Genomic DNA, 26,789 nt, shown 5'->3' on the forward strand with positions numbered 1-26,789 from the left:
TGTCAAGAAACCGCGTAAAAAACACAAGAGAAGAAGAAGAAAAGCAGGAAGAAGAGAGGGAAGAAGAAGAGAAGCAGGAAGAGAGAGAAGCTGCTCTTCTTCACCGGCATGTAACGTTACTCTGCTGCCCGTTACTGTTACTCTGCTGTCCGTTACATCTGGCCGCGGGTCGGGGGACCGCTGACCGGTTCAGAGAGTCCCGGTTCCATCCCGGTTCCGTCCCGGTTCCTCTCCCGGTTCTTCTCCCGGTTGCATCCCGGTTCCTCTCCCGGTTTCCCGGGTCAGTGACGCTGCTCGTCCCGCCCCGTCCTCTGGAAGGTAAGTAACGCGGAGTCCCATCGATCAGACCTGGGTTTAACGTTCCTCCTGAGATCCAGCACAGCAGACAAAGAGAGGAGTGGACCTGAAGGTTCCTTCTGATCCACTGGAGGTTCCTGCTTCGTTCGGCCGCTTCTCTTCTCCGGTACTCACACGTCTCTGCGGGAAAACCCTCTCCTTCCCCCGGGCTCTGAGCGGACGGTGCCCGGCTCGTAGCGCTGGTCCAGCCCGCTGAGCAGGACCAGCACCGACCTCAGGTTCTGGAAGAGTCCACGTTGGAGTAAGGGAGCTGCTGTTCGCTGGATTATTCACCGGCCGAACTGTAAAGTGTCTCTTTGTGATTTATTAACAGCTTTGAAATAAGGTACAAGGATGATTTGGTTGTATAAAAACAAAGAGACACGTTAAAGTGTGGGACTTGTGAAGGACTTCTGGGAGTTCCTCGGGTGTTGTGAGTTTGTGGATGAAGGTTCAGATTGAATGTGAGGGGTCAGGAGGTGAAGGTCAATCCAGGCTCCAGCACAGGAAGTGATGCTTCTCTTAACTGTCATTAGCAATCACAACTTTCATAATAAACATTCAATCCTGTTAACATCACAAATAACGTGAGAATCTCCAGAGCACGTGATCCATCATTAAGATAACTTGACCCCTGGTGTAAAGGTCACACGTGTCCTCCATGTTAGCAGATGGGACATGGAGAAACTAAAAGTCAAAGCAGACGTTAAATAAATGTTTACAGATGGTTTCTGTCATTTCAGATCGTTCTTATCTCACTGATTCAAAGTTTGGTTAGAATTATTTATTTGACGATATAAAAACAGGCTGAGACTGGATCATGATTTGTCGGATGGGTTTGTGGGCGGGACCTCGTTGCCATGGCTCCAGCCCACGACCACAACAGCACAGGCTGACTGCAAATTACATCATCACCACAAGATGGCAGCGTTTTGATCTGAGATATTTTAGCTTCATTTCTGGAGGAAGTGGAGACGCGTCGTCGACTTTATTTACAGGCGCTGATCATTTTACAATTTTAATATTTGTAAGACAGTCGTGTTTTTACTGACAGTAATAGAAAAATAAGAAAAATTAAACCAAAAGATTCTTTAATTGATCTGATCTTCTCTTGTTTCAGACTTCCTGTCATCAGCCCTCCTGTCTGGGTCCAACTCCACAACCTGAGGTAGTGCAACACTGCACACACACACACACACACACACACACACACACACACACACACACACACACACACACACACACACACACACACACACACACACACACACTCCCAGTTTGTCTGTGAAGCCTCAGTCGACCTGTGTTGTCTCGACTGGATCCTGATCCAAGCTGTGCGTCATGGTTCAGTCTCTCACAGCGCCTCCTGCAGGATGATCAGAGTTATTCATCCTGTGTTCACACATGACGGGTCAGCAGCAAGTCACAGAGACAAACCACCTTTCACACTCAGTCCCAGAGAGTCTCCAGTTCACCTCACAACCTCACACAGGGAGAACATGTGAGAGCGGCCCGACCCCGAGATCCTTCTTCCTCTGAGCGGCCGCGCTAACCCCTGCACCTCGGACGCCTCATTCTTGTAGCGTTTCCTTCAAAATATATTTTAGTTTTTCTCGACTCTGCAATGAAAATATGACTCAGATTGTTTCAGACGATCGCAACACAAGCTCAGTCTGATGCAGACGGCCAGCTTGTAATTTTTAATAATAGTTAAGTCACCTGAGAAAAGAGTGATCGGAGAAAACGAGGTTTATAAGTCGTGGGTTTTTTATCAACCTGGAACCAGCGATCAGAACCGAGCCGTCGGCGTGAGGACGCTCACCGAATTCATCAGAATCAGAATCAAGTGAACTGAGGTGAAGTGAATCATCCACAGACGCCAGCGGGAGAAGCGGCTCTGAGACGGGTAAGACCACACATTTCATTTATTTATCACAAAGGACTATTAAACAATATTTAGTTATTCATGAAAAATATCACTGAATGTGTTGGAACTTCAACATGTTGTTACCTTTTAAATTACAGAAAGAAAAATGTCCTCTTGTCAACTGAGAAGGTCACGTCATTAACAGATCCTATTTCTTTAAATGTGTTGATTCCTACTGTCAGTTAAACAGTTAATCTGGAACATTAAGTTCATATGAAGCTGGAAGATAGAGTTGTGATTATTATAAGTTTACGTCATGCTGAAGTCACCATGTCTGGCCCCGCCTCACACCAGTGCACTGTGACATCACTGCAGGGGGCGGGGTCAGCAGCGTTCAGGATGAATAATCAGTGTCTCTGTTGTAGCTGTGCATGTTGTTGTTTTAAAGCAGCTCCCAGTCCGAGCAGGTCACCTGACCCTTGACCCCCCCCAACTACTGACATACCCCTCTAAGCTGTGTGCTGCCATCTGTTAGAGCTGCTCCTCATTGGCTGATGGAGCTCAGGTCTGCAGGCCACGGAGCTAGGGATTGGCTGGCAGAGTGCCTGGAAGAAGGGGGCGCGGACATCAGCTGATTGATAGAGATCGGAAGTGGAGGAGGGAGGAGGAGGAGGAGGAGGAGGAGGAGGAGGAGGAGGAGGAGGAGGAGGAGGAGGAGGAGGAGGAGGAGGAGGAGGAGGAGGAGGAGGAGGAGGAGGAAGAAGAGGAAGAGGAAGAGGAGGAGCCGGAGGAGGGGAAGCCAAATAGAGTCGGTAAATCCACAATGAGCCGGTTCTGCTGCAGACAACAAGTGTTCATCAGAGAGAGAGCGAAGAGGGCGAGGGAGGATAAAACGAGGTTACGCTCAACGGAGAGAGAGAGAGAGAGTGACGGGACGGAATACGGAGGAAGGAAAAGGAGGTTACCACGGCAACTCAGGGGACGGTGCTGCAGCGGCGAGGACTCCAGGACACACAGGTAAGGTTACAGTATGTGTGTGTCTGTTTGGACTTGTGTTGGTTTCATAAAGGTGTGAGTGAGTGAGTGAGTGAGTGAGTGAGTGAGTGAGTGAGCGAGCGAGTGAGTGAGTGAGTGGATTGAGCAGTGCATGCTGGGAGGGGGGAGGAGGAGAGGGAGCAGTGGGTGTTGGGGGAATCCTATTAGCAGAGTCCAGGAAAAGTAGGGCTAACTGGTCTGATCAGTGTGTGTGAGCTGTGTCAGGAGCGTGTGGTTTCCTCGTGGTCATGTGACCTGTGTGAAGACGTCTTGCTGCTGCGGTTCGTCGGTGGAGACTTTGAATCCGGCTGTAAACTGAGGACAGAGTTCACCGTGTGATAACAGCCTCCACCTGTCCGTGTGTCTGACGCTGCTTCTGTCGCCAGACTTCATCCGGGAAAACCACAACGTTAGGCTCAGTTATTAATAACAGGATTCAGAAACAACACCGAAACGATTCATACATGATCCCAACATTTGCAGGTGATTCTTCTGTTGATCTACGAAGCTGCAGCTCCACAGTCTAAACCTCCACCTCAGAACCGACGTGAGAACGTGCGGATTAACCAGGGTCACTGAACGCCTCAGCATCGTCTGAAGTCTCTTTTGCAAAACACACCTTTTTATTTATGTTCTGCCATTTTTGTTTCAGTGCCGATGTCACATCGATAGAATTGTACAAACCTCCACCTGCAAAATTCCTGTGCATTATTTATACAGACCGAACTAACCATAACACAAACTTATGATTCAAACACATTATAAAACCCAAACAGTAGAAAACTTAAACACAGATTCTGATGTGAAAGACTCGGCTGATTTCTATCCGTCGGACTCGTGTCGTTTCCTCGGCTCATTATTCAGATATTTCATGGGATAAAATCTTTAACAGACAAAGTCTTTGATGTGGAAAATACAAACGTTTGCAGCGGAAAAGTGAATCACGTTTGTTTTCCAGTTTCCAAATCAGAGACTTGTGTAAACTGGTCTCGTTTTAGTTTGAACAGAAACAGAGACTTTTGCAAACGATGACGCCCACACTCTCTCCCTGATTGGTTGTTATCAGTCACATGACTCGGGGTGAAGACAAAGCGTCGCTAACACTTTGCTCAGAGAAAAGAAATCCCTGCTCTGACTCTTCACCATCACTGCTCCTCCTTCAGAGGAGTTTCTGTAACTAAGCAACCAAAGAGGAGACAATCTACTTCCTGTTTACATCACATGACCAGTGTATGTGAATAGTAGGGGTGGAAATCTCCAGGCACCTCTCGATTAAATTCCTATTCAGAGATCTGTGATTCGATTATGGAACAATTATCGATGCAAATAATTTCATTTCTATACCTGATTTATTCGATCACTGTGAGTAGAGCTGTGCATCTTCACTAGCCTCATGGTTTGTGCTCTAATCAGTATATGAGACTGTTACTGTTATTACAAGTGTGTCATTTGCGAAATTAGATTTTTAATTAAAAAATCTGACTCCAACAGTCAGTTGATAACAGTGGTCAGTGATCTCCACATTGATTAGAATTCATTCAGACTTGTGAGATGCATCTTTACTGTATCAGTGTGGCTCCCCCTAGCAGCATGGAGGAGCATTACTCCGCTGGTCAACATGAGATTGTGCTCCTCTGATGTTTTCTAATCATCACACTTTGAAAGGATCTTTATAAAAACCTGATGAAATACTATTTATGTTCCTAGATAAGTAGGACGTCGCTCACACAAACTGATAACCACATGTATTGAGTTATTACTCAATGTCGGATCATGAATTACGATCGTTCTGGTCATTTTAACCCTGATGTGTGTGTGTAGCAGATGAACTAAGTGCACACGTGTTTAAATACTTGTCATAGACTCTAGAGCTGATCAACAAACTGTTCAGGACATAATAACTGTTTATGGTTAAAGTGTAAAGTAGCACAGGTCAGCAGGTCAGTGGAGGACGACACTCCGACAGAAACTCAGACAAAGACGAGCGGACGTTTGATGAGCGTCCTGATCCTGAAGCAGCGCTGGTTATGCAGCGGCGGGACATCGCTCTGTCTCTGCACCAATGCAGAAACGTCCAAGTCGAAAAAACGATCAATTCCCCCCCGTATAATATTAAATCAATACAGTTTGACTCTAAGGCAAGAAGGATTTCTTTCTACATTCAGCAGATCAGACAGTTTGTACAAAGGCCCTCGTTTCTCACCTGAGCCCACGACAAGCTGCATTTCTATTAATAGACAAATCAAACTCACACGTGTCACTTGGCGCCCGCTGGCCCACATATTCCTGCCGCCATGTTGGAGGGTAGCCAAGGACATGAATGGACTTTTAATTACCACAGTATTTAATCTTATCAGAGGGTAAGGAGGACTCAAGTGGTCTGAAAGGCTGAGAACCAGAACAGCAACTTTTTTTATTCTTTACAGATTGTTAAGAATGAATAGAAACTTAATTAGTCCCCCGCTTCAGCGCTGTTTGTCATAGATTCTTGAGACTGCAAAATGTTTGGAATAAACTTCCTCACATATCACTATGAACCCTATCAGAACACTTACCCTAGAACTTCTTTAGAGACCACGACAACCTTTGAAAGGTCTTCTCAACCCTCAGTGTCCTTCAGAGTCTCCTCAACTATCCTGAAGTTGCTTCAGTGACCTGACAGCCTGGACCTCTACAATACCCTCAAGAACCACTAGAACCTCTTAAAGAAAACATCCACATCTTAAAGGACAAATGTCATTTTGTTATTAACCATGAGAACCTTTTTGAAGAATCAGTTTTGGACACATCATTAACATGTCGAGCATTTAAAGATTTCCTAAAAAAGCCTAAAGCGCAATTGAAACATCCTAAATGATCCTTGAATCTTTTCAATATAACATTTTCAAGGATTCATTCATCCTCACTGATCATTATAATCTTCTCAACTAACCTAGATCTTCCACCAAACAAATCTTCTAAAGGACCACGAGAACCGTGTGGCTGACCACAAAGAGACCGTTAGAACCTCCTGAAGGACCTCGGTCCACGAGAACCCTCTGAGGGCGGCTCTGCCTCATCGGTCGCTCTTCACTTCCCAAAACGGAGGGGCACTTGTGATTGAGTCAGGCAGTTGTATGAGCTTTGATTCTGGGGCCCTATCCTCCAGTAACTACTGCAGATAATGTGGCATGAAAAAATAAGAGTTTTTTGATGAACTACAGGTAATTTCACATTAATTACACTGCAACAAAACACACAACATGAAAGATTATGGGTTGGGATGTAAGTTTGAAAGTGTGTATGTGTGAGAGTGAGCATTCTTCTGCAGGAATTTAGGAGTTTCGATTACTTGGATTTGTGTAGGAAGAAGTTAATCAGCTGCTTTCTTCTGTGGAATAAAATAAATAATATTAACTTTGTTTGTCTTTGTGCTGCAGGTTCGAAGAGACGATAAGCAGATGGAGAATCGACCAGAATCTCTAGTCCGGATTCTGATCCCCATCAACGACATTTGATGAATACCTTCATGGGTTCCAGAAGGTCCTGGGGCCTTTTGTGCAAATAGTGAGGGCCCAGGGAAACAGAAGATCTGGACTTTGAGGTGACTGAGTTGCCAGCATGTCCCAGGCAGGTAAAGTCCTTCACCTGTACGTTGAGGTGAGGTCTGTCTCTGAGGAGGAAGGGCAGCTTCTGGAAGGAGGAAACAGTGGAACTAGCCACCTGACGCTTTCGTGCCAGGATGTCCACCCTCACTCCCAGAGGAGCTCCACTCACTCTAGTCCCAACCGCAGCCCAGATCTTTCACCTATTACTCGGCATCACACTGGGCGCGGGACCCAAAGCTTACCCCCTTCCAAGTCCTCGTCCAGGCACTCCGTCAGCTTCCAACTTCAAAACCCAGACGCAACAGGATCTCCTACACAGTTCCATCGGCAGGATGTGCTATATGATGAGTTTTCTCAGTTACTCCAGGTCCTTTCACCTGGAATGACCGGTCCAGGTCGGCATGGATCACTGGGACATGCCCATTCATCTGACATGGATCCCTGCCAGGAAAGGTTACCAATCTCGCCATCTTCTTCATCCTCTGGGAGGTTGACTGTACCCACCACACCCACCACCAACCGTAGGTCCTATGATATCCAGGCGGTGGAGGGTGAGGACGGAAGGACATCTGTGGTGACATATGGCTACATAGAAAAAGCAAACGTTCACAGCATGGGAAGCCGGCGTGAGTTGGACAACCCTTTAAATAGACTGGAGGGGCACTCACTACCTGCCCACCTCCGTAAAAGACTGAGTGACCCAGTGTGGTGCAATGGTCAGCCAGCACTGGGGGACCCTTACACTAATCACCCCAGCCCGTCTCAGAATCAGGGTCCGCAGGGCTCACCTCACCTGCAGAGGGCTTCTTTGGATGCTGTGGCCAGAGACGCCACCTACCGAGCCTGGGAGGAGTTCGGATCCTCAGACATCCGGCGACAATGTGGCAGTCATGGCCCAGACAACTGCAGCCCAACTCTGCCACGGCACTACCAATCCCCTCGCTGCAGGTCCTGGGGGGGGTCCCCCGTCCTGCCCCGGAGCCCCCACACCCTGCCGTCCAAGACCCAGCTCCTGGAGATGGACAAGGGAATCTGCCGTAGTGCAGTTAATGGACTACCCAGAAGTCCAGCCTCTGACCACCTGTGTGCCCACACTGGATACTCCTCCCACTCAGTGGTTCCAACCTTCCACTCGCACGGCCTGCCTCAGAGCCATCAGAGGCCATGGACCGGGGATGAGAGCCCCAGGTTGTCCAGCAAATTTCATCCACCTTTACCTGCGGGTAGACCCACAGACATCCAACATGAGATCCCATCTAGATCCCCCCCCACCAGCAACCAGCGCAGGACTGGCTACCAAACCAGTGGAAACTCCCACCACTGTGTGGACAGTAGCTATAATGCTAAAGACAGTATACAGTACTGTGCTCACAATGTGTCCACCTTTCCCAGCAAGAGTCACTCCAAACCATTACACTGTAGTAGCAGGACCAGGGATGCAGTCTCTGGCAGGAGAAGTGTCTCCCCAGCCTTACATGCTGAAGTGGCTTGTACGTTAGCTGCGGAGGCTACCGCACTGTCCAGTACCCATGTGTCTCCCTCGCTATCACCTTCTCCAGCTGAGTCCCTGAGGTCAGAGAGTCCCAAGGTGATGGCATCATTCCTAAAAGAATCCCAACCATATGCATCTCGTCAAGGCCAAGTCTCTCCTGAACCTCTGTGGGGGGACAACCAGAACCACAAATGGAAAACAGACAAACCGATACCTCAAACCAGGCTGGGCCTTGTCTCCCCCCTCATGTCCCAGACAGGCCTCTCTCCCTCAGCATCTCCAGCTTTACAGGCTAGGCTGCACAGAGTTACTTCTTCTCAATCTCCAGCTTTAGACCCACAGCAACAACAGAGTTCATCACTAAGTAAAGACATGTCCACCCTGCACCGCTACCAGCCACCACAGTACACTGGAGGGCGTAAAGCACCCGGTATGGAGCTGAGGCAGCAGGACGTCCTCTTCAGTAGATCACCTGAGCTCTGCAGGAGACTTCTCTCCAGCCAAAACACAGACGCTTTGCCTGTGAGCTGGACCTCCAGGCACCAGGAGTGGACGGACACTGGACCAGTCCAGGACAGGGACGACCTCTGTGATCAAGACTACAGACAGACAAACTGTAAAGTTTACACTCCGAGCAAGGAGGAGAATCACAGGATTGATAGAGAAAACCAAGGAGTCCTAACGTCAGTGCAGGGGAACCAGAGGTCAGATGAAGGCGTCTCCATGGATCAGAGGGAGGAGGTCCAGGACCACAGTGGGGCTGGTGGGTCGTCTTCTCAGAGCTCCAGTGGGGTGACAGGCAGCGTGGGAGACAGTTTCCAGCTGGAGAGAAACGACAGTCTGTTCCCTGAAACCTCGAGCCAGTCCAGCCACGATACCACCGACACGGGCTCTGGGATCCAGGTCGGCTGCACAGCAGGAGGATGTGGGTTTGGTTGTATATCAATGCAGCCAAACCCTGTGTGTGTGGGAATCTCTGGAAAGAGTGGCGTGATGTTATCTGTCTGTCCTCAGAGCTGAACAATAAACGTTAAAGTCATGGTCTGATGTCATATTTACCTTGATAACAATATGTTTATTCTCATCATTCAGTTTCTGTTTCATCAGCCTCTGTTCATCTTTCTGTCTGTTTCTAAGACAAATGAGTTTCTACAGCGTTAATGATCAGAACATGAACACAGAGATGATTTGCTTGGTTAATTATAACTATAACTGAGTTCAAACATCTGTTTTTATTAGAATACCAGAACAAGAATAACATAAATATAACGATATAATTGATACGATAGTAATACAATTTAACTATACACTTAGTCTGTTGTGAAGCTCTATGTGATCTGTCTCCTACAGTAGAACAAGCCTTGTGTTTTGTTTCCTCCTACAGTCGGACAGCGGCTCAGCTTCGACTCCTTCCTCGCGCTCGCAGAGGATCGCCCAGGCCAAGTGGGACTTCCTGTTTGGAGGCCAGGGGGAGGAGCCTCGCTGCTGTCGAGGTGAGTGAGACCGATCACCGTCTTTTCATCCGGGGTCACATTTGTTTTGATGTTCTTTTTTCAATATGCATTAAAATGTTTGGTGAATAAACCAACACTTTAACACCATTCACCGTAAAAGCTGATCTTGTTATAACGTATAATAAACAGTAAACGTATAATATACAGTATATATATATATTTATTTATCTCTATTGCTTCTTTTAGCAGGTTACTGTATTGTTTCTTCTCTCCATTAAGTAAACAAGCAGCTTCACCAGCTCCCACTCTTCTTCTAAGCCAATTAGCTAAATCCTAACATCAGCGAGAACACGGCTCAGTTTGTGACTCTACTCACGAGCTTTACTACAAACCCGTTCTCACTTCTGGTTCTGTGTTCAGGACGCTGCTGTAATGATCTGGACTCTTTAGTGTCCCTGGACTGTGGAAGTCTGGCGCCTGGTAAACCTGAACTCGCTGATTCATCATCATAGACCAAAAAGTGAATGATTGAATCTCATGTATTTAACGTATCAGTTGAAAAGGTGTCACATCAGCCCAGCTCTCAGAAACTTTATGATGTTTCATGTTTAACTTATCATTACAATCTTACATTAATTTTAGTAGAGGAATCAGTTCAGTCATGGTTTCTCTCTGTACTTTACCTTTAGTTTTCTTAACAGATTTGTTCATTTGTTTTCCATAGAAATGAGAAAACACTTTAATTGCACTTTTCCACCTCTTCTTCTATTTGTTGATACAGTTATGTATAAAGTAGCCTATTTCCCCCCCTGCCCCCCCGGAGGCAATGTGGAGCCTCGATAGTTTGATTGACAGTTGATGGGACGTTCCTTATTCACATTCTTTTCCTTCAGATTCACTTGAAACATTTGAAATTGGAAACATTGAAATTGAGGTAACTTGATATATTGATTCTGATCTTAATACTGGAGAAATATATTGATTGGCTCTGGTACAGAATGAATATGGTTTGTTCCAGGTTGTAGATGAACATTCTCATTTAAAATGTTGTCTTTGGTCAAATTAGGTGTGAAGGAATGTATATATACATATGTATAAAACTGTATCATCTGCATATAGATGCATCTTCACCTGCTTGGCTGGAGGATTTCCTCCAGTCTCATTTAAACAAGTCGATACAGGAATGAATCTGTGATAGATCCCTGTGGGTCACCTCTCCTTAGAACTTCAGACTATTAGTCTCAGTAAATATCGTTATGTTTCTTTCCTTTAGCTGAAGGCTCATCCTCAACGCCACTGACCAGTGGCTTTCCCAGCCCCACCCCTCCCTCCTCCCCACATCTGAAAACAGCTAATCAGAGGAGGGGGCGGGACAACCAGGGTCCCAAGTTTTCACATCACAAAGTGCGGCAGATCGAGGTGGAGCTGGTGACGCCTTACCTCGGAGGAACCAGCCGGGAGACGGGTATTATCCGCCGGAGCATTAAATACTCTGAGACTGACCTGGACGCTGTTCCGCTGCGCTGCTACAGAGAAACCGACCTGGACGAGGTGACCTGGGCTCATCTGCTTTATTTCATCTGGACATGTTTTAATGTTCATGCATGATCAATATTTATTATTACCTTGCAGGTGATGCGGGCAGAGGCGGAGACAGCAGAGGAGGCAGAGGCGGACTCTGCCTTTGGGAGTAACCGCAGCGTCCAGGGAAACGCCCCCCCGAAGCCCCGGCCAGGACGAAGGGAGGAGGGGGATGAAGAGGAGGAGGAGGAGGAAGACGAGGAGGAGGAGGAGGAGGAAGGAGTGGTGAGCTGGGCCAGTGTCAGGATGCTAGGAGACAAACAGAGACAGAGAGCCACTAAGGAGGAGGACGAGGTGTTCAGTCTGCTGCTGAAGGGGTGAGAGCTCACACACCTCACACATTCCATCACAAGGTTTGTTTCACACACACAGTTCATCCCTCACATTCTGGATTTAGTCCTTATTGATGTATTCACATACAAGTGGTCCAGAGAGCAGATCAAACATTTTATCATAGTTTCACGAGTCTTGTCTTGAGTTCCATGTGACCACATCGTGACCTCATGAGGCCTCAGCTCCACAGACGTTAACGTTCAGTCTTTGTTTCCTTTTCAGGCCGTTTGAGGCTTCGTCCGAAAACCACGGAGGCCTCAAGTCTCCGATCTCTGTGGGCAGCCCCCGCCGGCCCTCCGACAGCAACCTCGACTCCTTCAGTCGCCATTTTGAAAACATCATGGAGTCTCACCGGGCCAAAGGCACCTCGTACAGTAGCCTGGACAGTGTCGACCTGCTGACCTCTGGATCCACGTCCGTGTTCACCTTTGACCTGCCGACCCTCACCCCAGAGATCCAGGTAGGATCATCAGCTGACATATGACATCACGAGTTGTGTAATGACCACAGAGGTAACACTGCTGTGTCTGTGTTCAGAGTCAGATTTGCGACAGCGCCAAGCAGATCATTGAGCTGAGCTTCGCCCCGCTGGCGCTCCCGGACCCGGCCTCCACCTCGGAGACGTCTCGCTCCGAGATCACCCTCAGTGCCTCGGTGGCCCGGCTCCGAGCCGGGTCCAGAGACGACACTGGCCCTCCGGTCCGCTCCAGGTCAGAGAAGGATTCGTGGCGTCGCTCCAACCTCAAAGATGGCTTCCGCAAGGCGACCTCGGCCCCGTCCCTCCACAGCAGCCCCAGGTGAGTCCGAGCTGGGGGGGGCCTGGAGCCTCGGGTCATCTGTGTGGTGATGGTATGGTTCAATGCACATAAAGAAGGGAAACACACACTAAGAACAACAATGACTTCAGATGTTAAAGCCACAGAAAAACATATAAATTAGGTTTGAAGCATCTTTTATGTTTATTTAATTTTAATCTGTCTATTTTCACCTTTTTTAAATGAACTCAAACCTCTAATTCTGCATCATGTTCTGTATAAAGTTTATAGACGCAGATACTGATGTTTCTGTGATTGGATGATATCAGCTGATAAACTCAGGCTTTGATTTAAAGGAGAAAGATCCACATGATTCCAGTGGAAACTTGGAATTGTGACAATCTGAGAGAATTTGTCGTTTTCTTTATTCAAAACACATTTTACACAGTGAATCCTGCTGCAGTAACATGGTTCAGCCACATGATGGCGACAGAGAGACGCAGGTGGTTGCAGTTAATGTGTGTGTGTGTTTGTGTGTGTGTGTGTGTGTGTGTGTGTGTGTTTGAGACTACACACGAGTTTAATTATAGTGTGTCTGACGTGGAGCTGAGCTGAACACACAGCGTCCAGTGTAGGTGGAGAAGAGGGGACCTGCTGCAGAGTTCTCGTTTCTGATGCGTTTGTGAAACTCCTCCTTTTATTTAATAAATCAATTCAGATGTTTTCATTGATCAGCAGCTGCAGGTCTTTGGCTCTAGTTTATTGATTATTTGTCGATCAGTTTTTATTCTTGGGAGTAAATCGTCGCTGCTGTTAAAGATAAAGAGAAAGTTTGTCTCTGAGTCTCAGGCTCTGGACGCCGTCCGTCCTGGATGTCCTCCGTCCTATCTGATGATTAGTTTTGGTTCCACATCCTCTTTACGTCCAGATCTGCACCTTCACGGTTCCTTCAACCGAATCCCTGTGGTCACATGTCGTGAGTTGCAGTCAGCTGATTGTTCAGAAATCTGACAATTCTGACATCGAGGAAACCTAAACCTACCAAAGTTACTTTATCAATCAGAGAAGTTGATCTAAATAAACATGTTTCTCAGTTGTTTCTTTACCTCAGAAGAGATTATTGGAATCGTCTGCTCCTCTTTGTGTGAACTGAGAGAATCAGAGCTTTGGAATCTGACGACTGGACTTGTTGATGTTACAAAGGTTTCGTCTCTGGTTTGTGTTCGTTGACTCACGACTGAGAATCTCCTCAGACCTCCACACTCGTGTGTGAAATCAAACAGCTGAAACTGCAGCTGGAGGTTTGTGAGTCTCAGTCGGAGGCGTCTGGATCCACTGGGTGTGGACCTGAACTCAGATTCAAACACAACCTTTATTGTTTCCAGTAGAAAACAAATTAAACTCGTGAAAAACAGGATCACACCCAAGCTGCTGCTGCACACACACAACACACACACACACACACACACACACACACACACACACAGTTTTATCAGCCTATAGAGGGAAATTCCAGATGGATCAGTCAGTAAGTATTTGAAAAAGAAAGAAGGAGAGAGAGAGACCTCTCACTCCTGTCCAGAGAAAACCAGAGACAGTCCCTGAGCACCATCTTCCTCCTCCCCTTCCTCCTCCTCCTCCTCCTCCTCCTCCTCCGCCTCCTCCTTATTCACGTTGATCTTTTCCATCTGTTGTCTGGCTGTCGTGACCTCTGACCTCTGACCTGCTTTCACTGGGTTTACTCAGTGTGTAGTTTATTGTGTTCAGCTCACATGTGAAAAACCAGCCACAGACAGAACCGAACCTTTTACTCTGTGTCTTTAGTTTATAACTATTCATAAGTATTTATTATAAAGGTTTAATGTTGAAATTATTTTGTTAGAGTTAAAACTGTTTTAAACAAAGTTTAGTTTAGGTAAGTGTTGCTAAAAGAAATACGATAGACTAGTTTAAAAATCCATATTGTTTTTAGATTTTATAAAAAAAAAAAATCACACACTAAATAACTGTTATTCTGAAGCTGATAAAATATTTGATAAGAAATCCAATGTTTTTACACAAAGAAGAAAAGTGAAATGAGGTGTAGATCATTAAGACATTTAAAAACAACTGTGAATACTGTGGTCGTAGAACCTGCAGTTTGTTTTTGAGGAAAAGAAAAAGATAGAAACTTCTTCCAGGAAGGTGCATGGAGTGAGAGGAAGGTAAGAGGAGACAAAGAGAGGAAGAGGGGAAGGAGAGGACGGAGGGAGGAGGAGGAGCCGGTCCAACGGGGGAGGAAACACAAACCTCCATCCCCTCAGTGAAGGAAAATAACTGATGCACGAGAGGGGCGGGGCCAGAAGATCCGGCCGAGAGGAGGAGAGGAAGTCGTGTGGAGAAGTTGTTGAGAGAGAATGAAGACGGCAGAAAGTTTTTAAAGAGCGAAAGAAGAGAAGGAGGAGGAAGGAGCTGACGGAGGTGAAGAGGACAAGTCAGACGAAGGAGGACGACTGAAAACAGAGGAATCCGAGGAGGAGCAAACAATGACCTCAGCGGATCTATGACATCACTCCGTTCCCCTCGGTAACGCCTCCTCAGATCACAGCTGTCCATGTGGATGTGGTTTGATTGGCGGCTACTGTCGGGTGCTGACATCATAGACTGGGCGAGAGAGTGTGCTGGCCCCGCCCACTCCTCATAGTCATGGCGAGCTACCTGCTGTGCTTGGGGGGCGGGGCTCTGGATGACAGGTACATGTACGCCCCGCCCTACCCAGCTGTTTACAGGTGAGCTCCTTATGATCATCGGGTCTTCAAAAGTCTTCAAAAGATTTAAATTCAGTTTCTTTAAAGTCTTGAATTTTGTTAATAAGGTCTTTAATATTCTGCTGTGACGAGTTTACGCTCGTTTCTTGTTTAGCGTCTCACACGTTGTCAATTTTAGATACTAAATAAATAAATCATTTTATTATTTGTTATTATAATTCATTTCACTTAATTTCAAGTCATCACAGCAGCTCATGTCAACTCTGCTGAAAGCTGGAATTGATGAAAGGTTGATGTTGTTCCAGACGCTCAGAATGTGGAACTAAAAGAAAACTCTGGAAGTTATTCTCTGTTTCATTAAACCCTTTTCAAATAGAAAAGTAATGAAATGTTATATTATATTATATATCCAGCTTACATCTGTCAGCACCAGGTTGTAACTGAGGCTCTGCGTCAGGAGACCGTTACACTTTGCTCTGTCAGCGGAATCGTTCACGTTCTTCACAACGTTCCCATTTCAATCCCAGTCGAGGAACTGGATTCCTGTGTCACTGCCGTCCCACAGTCAGTGAGCAGAGGCTCATGTTTAAGTCGTGTAAAACACACGTAGTTAATATGTCTTGTTGATATCAGTCACATGATCGGGAAGTATCGTGTTTTAACGATGTTTCCTACGGTTGCGGTGGAACGAAGCCGTGGTGTAGAGGTGGATTTTGGAGCAGATCTGGGTCCAGGAGAGAATCCAGGATTACATTTGTCACTTTCTTTAACCTGGTGAGAGAATCAGTTAGACTTGGCAGAGGCTTGTGCTCTCAGAGCATCCTTCTAGTCCATTATGGATTCTTGTTTCCATGGTTAACAGTGATTTTTAGAAGAGTTGTATCATGCTGCACACAACAGCAAAAAACTCAAACTAGCAGCAGGAGCCTGAGAATTGAGCCGACAACAACATTCCATATTTGAACAGATGTTTAATTAAAATCCACATGAAATGATCGTGGTCCTTCAGCTGGGACACAAACCCCGAGGAGATTTAAAGAGGAGAACAAAGCTGTGACGGGTGGACGATGAAGTTTCTGATGTTCACAACCTGCTGAGTCTCAGGTTGAGGTTTGATGAAGAGGACCTGTTGCTTTTCTGGGTTCGGTTCAGTTTCAGTGTTGAAACTCAGCAGGAACCGTCCTGAGGCTTCGCTCTGCATCACTTCAAACAGAATCACTAATCAACCTTCCTGTGTTTTCTAGTTTCTGCTGAATCAACGTCCCTGCAGGCCGGGGATCTCCTCCTGAGCTCGGATGTAGTTTGCTGTTGTAACTTTCCGACTGAGCGTCCTTTATCGATCCAGCACTTGTTTCCCAGTGAGGCGTGAGCGGAACATGTGAGAGCTGAACTGTGTTTACGTTCCTGAGGAGCACAGAACACATCACGGATATCAAACTCATGTGGATGCTTCGCTGATGAGAGACCTGCGACTCGTTTATCATCAAATAGCATCAGATCTTTTTTTCCTCTCTGGCATTAGACAAAGTTTTATGTCATCTCATAGTTCAGAAGAATTTAAGACATCAGATCATTTTGAGGCTGAATCCTTAGAATCTACTTTAAAGAACTCCAATAAGGGTGAATGATGGGAATATTTTTGAGAAGCCATCTTTGGATGCGTCTCGTCTCTTTGAGTCTTGTCTCTTTGAGTCTTGCTGCATTCTGTCCCCTCTCTAGTCCACTCTTATCTCGAGTCGTCTGATCGCGATTTGCCTCGTCACTTTTATAAAGAGATGGAACGAACTATAACAGCATCACTGTCCCTCTGTCTTGTGTGAACGATATAACTGAAGAGTTTTGAAAAGCTGTAGTCGGAGTCATAGACAGAAACATTTGAGTTTGATCCTTTTTACAATGAAGAATACGTCCAGTAGAGAATCACAGACTGGTCCTTTAAAGGGTCCATGTTGTGTACAATACATTTTCTGGGCTTTTACTATGTGTAATGACTTGAGGGGCCAGTAGGGGGCCTCAGAGTATGAAAACAGTCACTACGGACTTTTTCACTCAGTCCATTCTAAGGAATGTGTTATTGAAACGTCGTGTCTCGTACTTCCTCCCCCTTATGATGTCATATGGGGTCGCACTCGTCTCTCAGCCCCCCCACAGCCGGTACCAGTCCAGCCTCCGAACCCACCACCTCCACTCCCCCCCTCCACACCGACCGGTACACCCAGCAGACATGTTGCTAAGCTAGCAGCTTGTTAGCTACCACAGGCTAACCTCAACAAACAGCACTGAAGAAACCCGGCAGCGTGAAGGAGGAAGAAGCACATTCCTCCTGAGAAGGTTTCTGTTCCAGTCCCGCAGCGACGCTTTGTCGCTACTATACTGTAACTCCATACTGTAACTCAGTACTGTAACTCAGTACTGTAACTCGGACTGTAACTCAGTACTGTAACTCGGACTGTAACTCAGTACTGTAACTCAGTACTGTAACTCAGACTGTAACTCAGTAGTGTAACTCTGTACTGTAACTCAGTACTGTAACTCGGGACTGTAACTCAGGACGTTTCTCCCTCACTCACTGTCCTGCTGAGACGTGGACAGACATGAGGACAGTGTAACTCTCCGTTCAGAAACATCTGGTTGTAACGACTGTAAACATCTGGCTGCTCTTCTATAGCTGCAAACATCACGTGACCTTCAGCTGTGGTTACCAGAGGGAAACACCAGGATGAGACCGGTGATAGGCCTGATCGCCTGTCACTCAAAGTGCAGTCAGCCAATCAGAGGAGGCGCTCAGGAGGCAGGTCTGCAGCTCCAGAGAGGACAGACAGAGGACATGGACACACTGCAGGAGTTTGTCCACTTTAAACCACTGAGACATCATCTGAGGGACCAGCACCAGGAAGGTGTGAACTATGGATCCTTTCAACCGGGACACACAACATGTGATGTTCATCTGTTGTGTTCATGTTGTGCGTCCGTGTGTGTGCAGTGTGTTTCTGTGTCGGTCTGGATGAACGACAGCCCACGGACACACCCTGGATAATAACAGTCTCTCATTCTTTCCTTCTCCCTTTCTCTATATTTGTTCCTCTTTTCTTCTCTTTCATTTTCTCCCTCTGTCTTTTGATGTCAGACTCGTTTTCCTCTCGTCATCTTTTCTGTCTCTATGAAATATGTTTGAGTCCACAAAACACTTCTGGAGTTTCAGGGGAAAAACGTGTTGCATCCAAATCCAACTCAACTAAAGTAACGAGTGATCGATTCTCCAGGCTGTGATGTCATCAGGTGTCCACAAGCCCCGACTTTCAAATTCAACCGGAATCGAGATCATTTTTTACAATGTTGAGAATATCCAGCTTTATATTAAAGTTTCTGTCCCTCTGACCTTCAGTGACCTCTGTCCAGTGCTGGGTCCTTTGATCCTATGGTTTTGTTGCTTTGATGAGTTGCTCACTGATCACTGTTGAGCAGTGGGTGTTTCCTTCGGTAGATTTGGTCGTATGACACAGGTCGGACGTCCAGTCCAGCTCACCACAGCTTATAAAGTTAAATACAGTAATTCTTATGTTTTTACTAACTTGTGTTTGTGGTAGAAGTTCTGAGGCTCTATATTTGTTAGACTTTGGTGGAAGTATCTTGTTCCAGTGTGTGAATGCACACGCACCCGAGCATCATGTGACCTGTTGACCCGGTGCTGCTGCAGCCGGAGGACGACCGGCTCGGGGGCTGATGCATAAAAAAGGAAAAGAAGAAAGAAGCGTTTCCTGGCGTCCGGTCGAGTGAAGTTCACTGACTGCTGCTGCTGGTTATTTCTGTCCTGGATGAATGGGTTGTGTTGGCGGAGGAAGGAGTCGTCGACAGAAACATCCGCACTCAAACTCTGTTCTGTCTCGTCCGCACACACACACACACACACACACACACACGCACACACACACACACACACACACACACAAACACACTTGTCCCTCTATAGGACACTCGGGGACAAAACTTAACCTTAACCACCACAACTAAATGTCTAACTCTAACCTAAACTTTAAACCCAGTTTTGTGAGGACCAGAGGAAACGTCCTCACATGATTCTGTAGAACCTGTGGATCTGAGGTGTCGAGTTCACTTTCATTCACTTTCCTTAAACCAAAACAGAAAATCAGCTCGTTCATGTTTCTGTCGGGGGTGTCAGACGGTCAGTCCCATGCTGCAGCGCCCCCTGTGGGCAACAGGATTTGTCGCATCATCCGTCTTTATTTACAATCTATGGTCCAAGCAAAAGTAATGTTATCCTTAATATGCGTGTCCTCGATCTTACCTACATTTGAGTCTAAACACGATTTTGTTAGCCTACAGTAGATCAAGGGTTATTTATGTTATATTAACATGTGGTTATAAACAGCTGATGTTCATTTAGTGAATTATGATCACTTAGATTCAAACAGACCATAAAGCCCCGGATGTGTCGGGGGGGGGATACCACAGTATGATTGACAGCTAGGACCATCCAATGGGTGTGCAGTGTCCTCGAGCTCTGAGTCAGGTTCCCACCCCCTCTTCTCCTAAAATGGTTCCTTCTGGTCTCAAACACCAAGATGGCGCTGAACATAATGTCAAGCCGATGGTAACAAACCAGTGGGTGACAAACATCCCGGTGGTTCGATACCTGTTCCCATCACACTGTCACAGAGTCAGTGGAGAGAAGCTCCATGAAGGGAAGTAGGTGCAGTGGTTCGACCACTTCCCACTTTCTAACTCTCGCTCACAACTCCAGAGTCTGACTCACTTCCTGTTGGAGGTCCAGTGTCTGTTTGACAGTCTGTTGAAGGACGGCTGATGGAGGACGGACATGTCTCAGCAGCGCCAGCGGCCGATAGGTGCGTTCTATTCAAAGTGATTCTGCTTGGCTCGGGTGGGTTGAGAGTAAATGAAAGAGTGTTGATCGCTGAGGAGACACTGGTCATAAGGAGACTCCGTGAGGCTGAAGGAAACCACTTCCTGTTCACTGAGCAGCAGACCAGGTGTCTGGTGATGGAGCCGAGCGGCTGCTCGACGAGTCGTGGAGAATCTGGCTGCTCGTCTGGAAACTGTCAAAATAAGAGTATTTTATCTTTCAGCCTAAGACCTTTACTGCAGGAACAGAACAGGAACAAGACCCGGGAACGAGAGCAGAAGCAGGAAGTGAGAGTCATGAGTTAACGTCCCGTGTGTGTGTTTGTTTGTGTGTTGCCAGGGAGCGTCTGGTGAACCGCCCCCCCGAGCTGCTGTACCCACAGGCCGACGTGGCTGAGCGCCTGGCGCTCGGCGGCAGCGACGACGAGCTGGCCAACGGCACGAAGGCCGACCTGCAGGCCGCCAAACGCCTCGCCAAACGCCTCTACCACCTGGACGGCTTCAGGAAGTCCGACGTCGCCCGACACCTGAGCAAGAAGTCAGTGTCCGCCTGCGTCCTCGTGTTTGTCACGTTTCAGTTGTTCTTCTTAACGCCGCTCTTCTGTTTGTGCGTCTGCAGTAATGAGTTCAACCAGAAGGTGGCAGAAGAATATCTCAATAATTTTAACTTCAGCGGTCTGAACATCGACCAGGCGCTCAGGTCAGTCCTCACCTCGTCTCCTTCATTATTCACTCTTCTTCTCAGAGGAAACTGTTGAAGTTTTCATTTTAAGGATTTTAACAAAGAGATTTTTAGAAAATAAAGTTTACATCAATGAAAGTTTCTGATGCAGATGTTTCACATTAAAAGTCCGAAAAGTGACAGAAACATCATCTGAGCCACTGGAAGACTTTTAATGTGACATGCAGGAAGTAAAGGGTTTGACTGACAGTGAAGCTACAGATGTTTCTCTGAGGTGGAGGAGCCTCAACCCAGAGAAACGAGAGACAGAAGCTACAGATGTTTCTCTGAGGTGGAGGAGCCTCAACCCAGAGATACGAGAGACAGAAGCTGATGATCTGATGATCTGTGGTTCAGGTCGTTCCTGAGGCAGTTTGCTCTGATGGGAGAAACTCAGGAGAGAGAGAGAGTCCTCGCTCACTTCTCCAGGAGATTCAGACGATGTAACCCCGAGAGTCTGACCACGGAAGGTACCTGTCTGTCTGCTCTCCTGTCTGTCTGTTTGCACTCCTGCTGTCTCTCACCTGTCTGTCTCTCACCTGTCTTCTCTCCTGTCTGTCTCTCACCTGTCTTCTCTTCTGTCTGTCTCTCACCTGTCTGTCTCTCACCTGTCTGTCTCTCTGTCTGACTCTCATCTGTCTGTCTGCTCACCTGTCTGTCTCTCACCTGTCTTCTCTCCTGTCTGTCTCTCTGTCTGTCTCTCACCTGTCTGTCTCACCTGTCTGTCTCTCTGTCTGTCTCTCATCTGTCTGTCTGCTCACCTCACTGTCTGTCTCTCACCTGTCTGTCTGCTCACCTGTCTGTCTCTCTGTCTGTCTCTCTGTCTGTCTCTCACCTGTCTGTTGCTCACTCGTCTGTCTCACCTGTCTCTCACCTGTCTGTCTCACCTGTCTCTCTGTCTGTCTCTCATCTGTCTGTCTGCTCACCTCACTGTCTGTCTCTCACCTGTCTTCTCTCCTGTCTGTCTCTCTGTCTGTCTCTCACCTGTCTGTTGCTCACTCGTCTGTCTCACCTGTCTCTCACCTGTCTGTCTCCCTGTCTGTCTGCTCACCTGTCTGTCTGCTCACCTGTCTGCTCACCTCCCTGTCTGTCTGCTCACCTGTCTGTCTGCTCACCTGTCTGTCTGCTCACCTGTCTTTTGCTCACTAGTCTGTCTCATTGGTCTGTCTCTCACCTGTCTTCTCTCCTGTCCGTCTCTCTGTCTGTCTGCTCACCTGTCTGTCTCTCACCTGTCTGTCTCTCACCTGTCTGTCTCTCACCTGTCTGTCTCTCACCTGTCTTCTCTCCTGTCTGTTTCGCTGTCTGTCTCTCACCTGTCTGTTGCTCACTCGTCTGTCTCACCTGTCTCTCACCTGTCTGTCTCTCTATCTATCTCACTGTCTGTCTGCTCACCTGTCTCACCTCTCTGTCTCTCAGACAGCGTCCACACTCTGACCTGTGCTGTGATGCTGCTGAACTCTGACCTTCATGGAAACGTGAGTTAGATTTTATCTTTAATTAAAGACAAAAAAATAATGTTATTGATAACTCTGTTTATATTGTGTGTCTGTGTGTGTGTGTCTGTGTGTCTGTGTGTGTGTCTGTGTGTCTGTGTGTGTGTCTGTGTGTGTGTGTGTGTCTGTGTGTGTGTGTGTGTGTGTAGAACGTGGGGAAGCGGATGTCCTGCAGTCAGTTCATCTCCAACCTGGAAGGTCTCAACAACGGAAAAGACTTCCCCAAAGATCTGCTGAAGGTACACACAGGTGTGCGTGTGTGTGTGTGTGTGTGTGTGCGTGCACGTGCACGTGTGTGAGTGTGTGTGTGTGTGTGTGTGTGTGTGTGTGTGTGAGTGTGTGTGTGTGTGTGCCCGTGCACGTGTGTGTATGTGCACGTGTGTGTGTGTGTGTGTGCACGTGTGTGTGTGTGTGTGTGCACGTGTGTGAGTGTGTGCACGTGCACGTGTGAGTGTGTGTGTGTGTGCACGTGTGTGTGTGTGTGTGTGTGTGTGTGTGTGTGCACGTGTGTGAGTGTGTGTGTGTGCACGTGTGTGAGTGTGTGTGTGTGTGTGTGCACGTGTGTGTGTGTGTGTGTGTGCACGTGTGTGTGTGTGTGTGTGTGTGTGCGTGTGTGTGTGTGCACGTGTGTGTGTGTGTGTGCACGTGTGTGAGTGTGTGTGTGTGTGTGTGCTTGCACAGCAGCTCTGACAGTAAAACACTGTGATTATGTTTACATTGTTTTTCAAAACCAAATATTCTTCTTCTCCTTCACTTGATTCATTTAAAATAAAATAATTTTTTATAGAATAAATAAAAGATCAAATAAATGATTATTATTTATATTTTATTCAGGTTAAATCCTCGTCATGTTTTCAGATGATTGTCCCAGATTTACATTCAGCTCTGTGACGCCTCAGATGATTGACAGCTCTCAGGAGAGCAGGGGGCGGGCTCAAGCTCCCATCGCCGTGCTCTGATTGGCTGCTGCAGCCGAGAGAAAATGCGCATAGAGAGAGAGAGAGAGGAGGGGAGAGCGAGCAACAGTCCAACTGTTCAGAGTCTCAGAGGAGAGAAGAGGAATAAAAAAAGAACAGAGGAAGAATAAAAGAAGAGAGGAGCAAGAGAAGAGGAGAGGAGCAGAGGGGGAGGAGGGAGCTCACCTGACGGAGGGATTTTCCTGCAGGAGGTAGACGACAACAAGCAAAGGAGGAGGAGGAGGAGGAGAAGAAGAGAGGGGGTGAAGTCGGAGTAAGAGGAAGGAGGGATTCTCTCTCTCTTTCTCTCTTTCTGTCTCAAGCAACAGGAGGAACTCTCTTCTCCTTCTCATCACTTCATCCCTCCCTGGGTCGCCAGGGCTGGAGGAGGCTGACGTCAGTTTCGGGGTTCTCTCTCTCTCTCTCTCTCTGTCTGCGTGTGTGGGTGTGCTCGCTCGCCCCTGTCTCCCTGCTTTCTGTGTTTTGGACGTGCGAGGAGCTGATACGTTTCCTCCGTCACGCAGATTTCATTGCAGTCCAGGGATTTTCCTCCATCACCTTCTTTTCCTCCTCTTCCTCTTCCTCTTCCTCCGCTGCACCAGGACGTTCATCAGAAGAAGATTGAATTTATTTATTTATTTTTGAGTGAATGTTTTCGTGGTTTTCTGATGATCTGATGAATTTCACATCACTGCCTCTGAACTGTTGATGGATTAGACTCTAACACACACATACAGTGTGTGTGTGTGTGTGTGTGTGTGTGTGTGTGTGTGTGTGTGATCGCTCCGACCTGCTTATTGACGCTCGGGGCCGGATTTGCTTGAACTTAACTTCTGATTAATTATCTCCTCATCAGATTTTTAAAGTTAGATTTATTTAGACACGTTAATCAATAATAAACTTTTTTGGTAACTGGTTGAAAAAATATACACATTTTTCTTTAAAAAAATGTGTATATTTTATTGGAATTGTAAATCAAAATAGATTGTATAGACAGTCAAGGTAAATCATTGACTGTAGAAATTCTTCAAGAATTAATTTCCTATTATACAGATATAACTGTCTAAATATCTGTGTTCAGTGTTATTTGTCAAAGATATTGATCAGTAACTGATTTTATTGAACAGCAGTAACTCATTCCCGACAAAAGTAATTTCAGCATTTTTCCGTTTGTCGTAATTCTTATGAAACATTTTTAAATTTTAAATTGTAAATATTTGACTCTTGTGTGTGTGTCGTGAACACAACCTGTTGTTTAGACGACAGAGACGTTGACTCTTCAGTCGACATCGTGTCCATCAGCTCTGATTCCTGTTTGGAGGCTGATGACCGACCGGCAGCAGGATTATGACCAACGCTGCTGTGTTGTTATTCATAATGAATAAAGCTGGATCCATAATGCAGCAGGCTGAGCTCTGAGGACACGGTCAAACCCACCGTCCCCTCAGCCTCCTCGGATCGGGAATCTGAACTCTGGGTTTTCACTGAAACCAGATCAGAAGAAGGAACTCTGGACTGAACAGTTTCTGGTCAAAAGGAAAACGTGTTTCCGAGGTCGTCTAAAGGTCGAGTGGAGGAGGAGTTTGTGAAGTTGGCGGACTTCTCAGTCAGACTTTTATAAACTCAAATCTCCACCATGATCGGTGTCAACAGCATCCACTCCTCTGGCCGCATGCGGTCCCGCTCCCTGTGCTCGGTCCGGAGTGGGCGGGACTCCAGGGACACGGACCCGTTCAGGTATCCCAGAACCCCCCGCTCCCGCTCCCTCAAACCGCTGGCCTTCCCCGACCTGCTGGGGAAAACCCAGGACGGACAGCAGCACCTGCAGAGCCGTAAGAAGAAGGTAGAGGCGTGAGAACTCGGGTTTTCAATTCATCGTTTTTATTCACGTGTTATTGATGGGCCATGAGAGGGCGCTACAACGCCTCAGAACTGACGTGATGTAAAAGCGCAGTGAGCTCAGAAGATCTCAACGTCCTCGTGAATAGCTCTAAAAAGAAAATGAGTTTCTTTCATCTTTAATGGAGAATTAAGAGTTTGCACGTCACGGTCTTCATGGTGAAGATTCTTCATGTGTCGTCGTCATAGTGACACTCTGAGTCGAACCGAAACCAGTGTCTCTTTTAAATCATATTTAATAATAATTATTAATTATGTTTCACTCAGTTCAACAGTGTGAAAGAACAATATCCCACACATACACACACACACTCACAGTACATGTGACTCTGTTGTGTCTCCTCAGACTCTCTACAGCTCCATCAAGAACGAGAAGCTGCAGTGGACCATGTAAGTTTCATCACAGTGCAAACATCTGAGGTGTATGTGTGTGTGTATACGTGCGTGTGTGTGTATACGTGCGTGTGTGTGTATACGTGCGTGTGTGTGTATACGTGCATGTCCCTGCTGCTGCCGACTCCCTTATTTAAGCCTCTGTTGCCACGGTAACCGTCCCCTGCTTCTTTCCTCTCTGTAATTACAGGTCAGCATCCCAACGCCCATGCTTGACTGTCGCCACACGTTAGCGTTTAGCATCTGTCCTCCTCGTGTTCCGCCTCTTCTCTGTTGAAATGTAAATCTGAAGGAAGTGAGACGTTGAGATGACGACGTCCTGACACAAGGATTTAATATGTTATATGAGTAATTATTGATCAGGAACCATTGTGAGATGAAATCTGGTGAAATGTTAAGATTGTTCCTGCAGCTGATTCATTTCTGATCCCTTCGTCTCAAAAGGACCAAAGTGACGTCTGAAGTTTACATGTTTAAATCTGGCAGTACTGCCTCTGGTGGTCAAAATGAGTAACAACACCAAAGATGTTTCCACGTGATTTTTGTTAAAAAGAGAAAATGAATTTGTCACGTTTAGTTTCAGAAAGGACGAGCAGATGTTTGTGGGGAGGAAGTCTTAATGAGGTCACTGAAGCTGACAAGCCTCTGTTTTCTCTTCTCTGCTGAAGTGATGAAGAGGAGTTGAGGAAGTCGATGTCGGAGTTGGCTGACGTCCGAACAGACTCCGCCTCCCACACCATGAAGCGACTGGGTGGGGGGGGGAACCCGCTGCTTGGCGTTGCCCAGCAGGTGGACGGCGAGCTCTACAAGAACGGCTTCCTGGTTCGCAAAGTCCACGCCGACCCTGACGGAAAGAGAAGTACGGCACTTCTTCTTCTTGAGTTACTACAAAATTAACAGTTGTTAAATTGTAGTCATTTTTTTTTTCCTTGTCTCAATGTGTAACGTTACTCATGACGCATAATGTCCCATGATGCCTTGCTCCCTGCAGCGCCGCGGGGTAAGAGAGGCTGGAAGTCTTTCTACGTCCTGCTGAAGGGTCTCGTGCTCTACCTGCAGAAGGTAAACACATGAACTACATTACCCAGCAGCCCCTGTGTCGCACACACCACGCCTATTTTTAGACGCGTGTCCCAGATCCAAAATGATTTCAGGTCAGAGACAGAACTGATCTGTTTTACTATTTTAAACGCTATTATTTTGAAATATCTGGCACCATTTAATTATAGGGTCTTTTTATTTTGTGATGTCATACATTA

General features: G+C 46.8%; 1 protein-coding gene across 1 annotated transcript in view; it reads left to right on the forward strand.

The window, feature by feature from the left end:
- The first annotated feature begins 1,156 nt into the window (after positions 1 to 1,156).
- psda (pleckstrin and Sec7 domain containing a) overlaps positions 1,157 to 26,789 on the forward strand; it is a 28,160-nt gene continuing 2,527 nt past the window's right edge. The window contains exons 1-16 of the mRNA XM_061086898.1: positions 1,157 to 1,234; positions 1,457 to 1,504; positions 9,702 to 9,810; positions 11,045 to 11,322; positions 11,404 to 11,501; positions 11,908 to 12,145; positions 12,223 to 12,482; positions 15,083 to 15,208; positions 20,409 to 20,606; positions 20,688 to 20,768; positions 21,147 to 21,259; positions 22,206 to 22,264; positions 22,432 to 22,521; positions 25,484 to 25,527; positions 26,199 to 26,389; positions 26,522 to 26,592. Of these exons, the coding sequence (XP_060942881.1) occupies positions 1,157 to 1,234; positions 1,457 to 1,504; positions 9,702 to 9,810; positions 11,045 to 11,322; positions 11,404 to 11,501; positions 11,908 to 12,145; positions 12,223 to 12,482; positions 15,083 to 15,208; positions 20,409 to 20,606; positions 20,688 to 20,768; positions 21,147 to 21,259; positions 22,206 to 22,264; positions 22,432 to 22,521; positions 25,484 to 25,527; positions 26,199 to 26,389; positions 26,522 to 26,592 (2,082 nt within the window). The remainder of the gene's footprint in view (positions 1,235 to 1,456; positions 1,505 to 9,701; positions 9,811 to 11,044; positions 11,323 to 11,403; positions 11,502 to 11,907; positions 12,146 to 12,222; positions 12,483 to 15,082; positions 15,209 to 20,408; positions 20,607 to 20,687; positions 20,769 to 21,146; positions 21,260 to 22,205; positions 22,265 to 22,431; positions 22,522 to 25,483; positions 25,528 to 26,198; positions 26,390 to 26,521; positions 26,593 to 26,789) is intronic.

This window comes from Limanda limanda, chromosome 15 (assembly GCF_963576545.1).
Source record: "Limanda limanda chromosome 15, fLimLim1.1, whole genome shotgun sequence".
Classification (NCBI taxonomy): Eukaryota; Metazoa; Chordata; class Actinopteri; order Pleuronectiformes; family Pleuronectidae; genus Limanda; species Limanda limanda.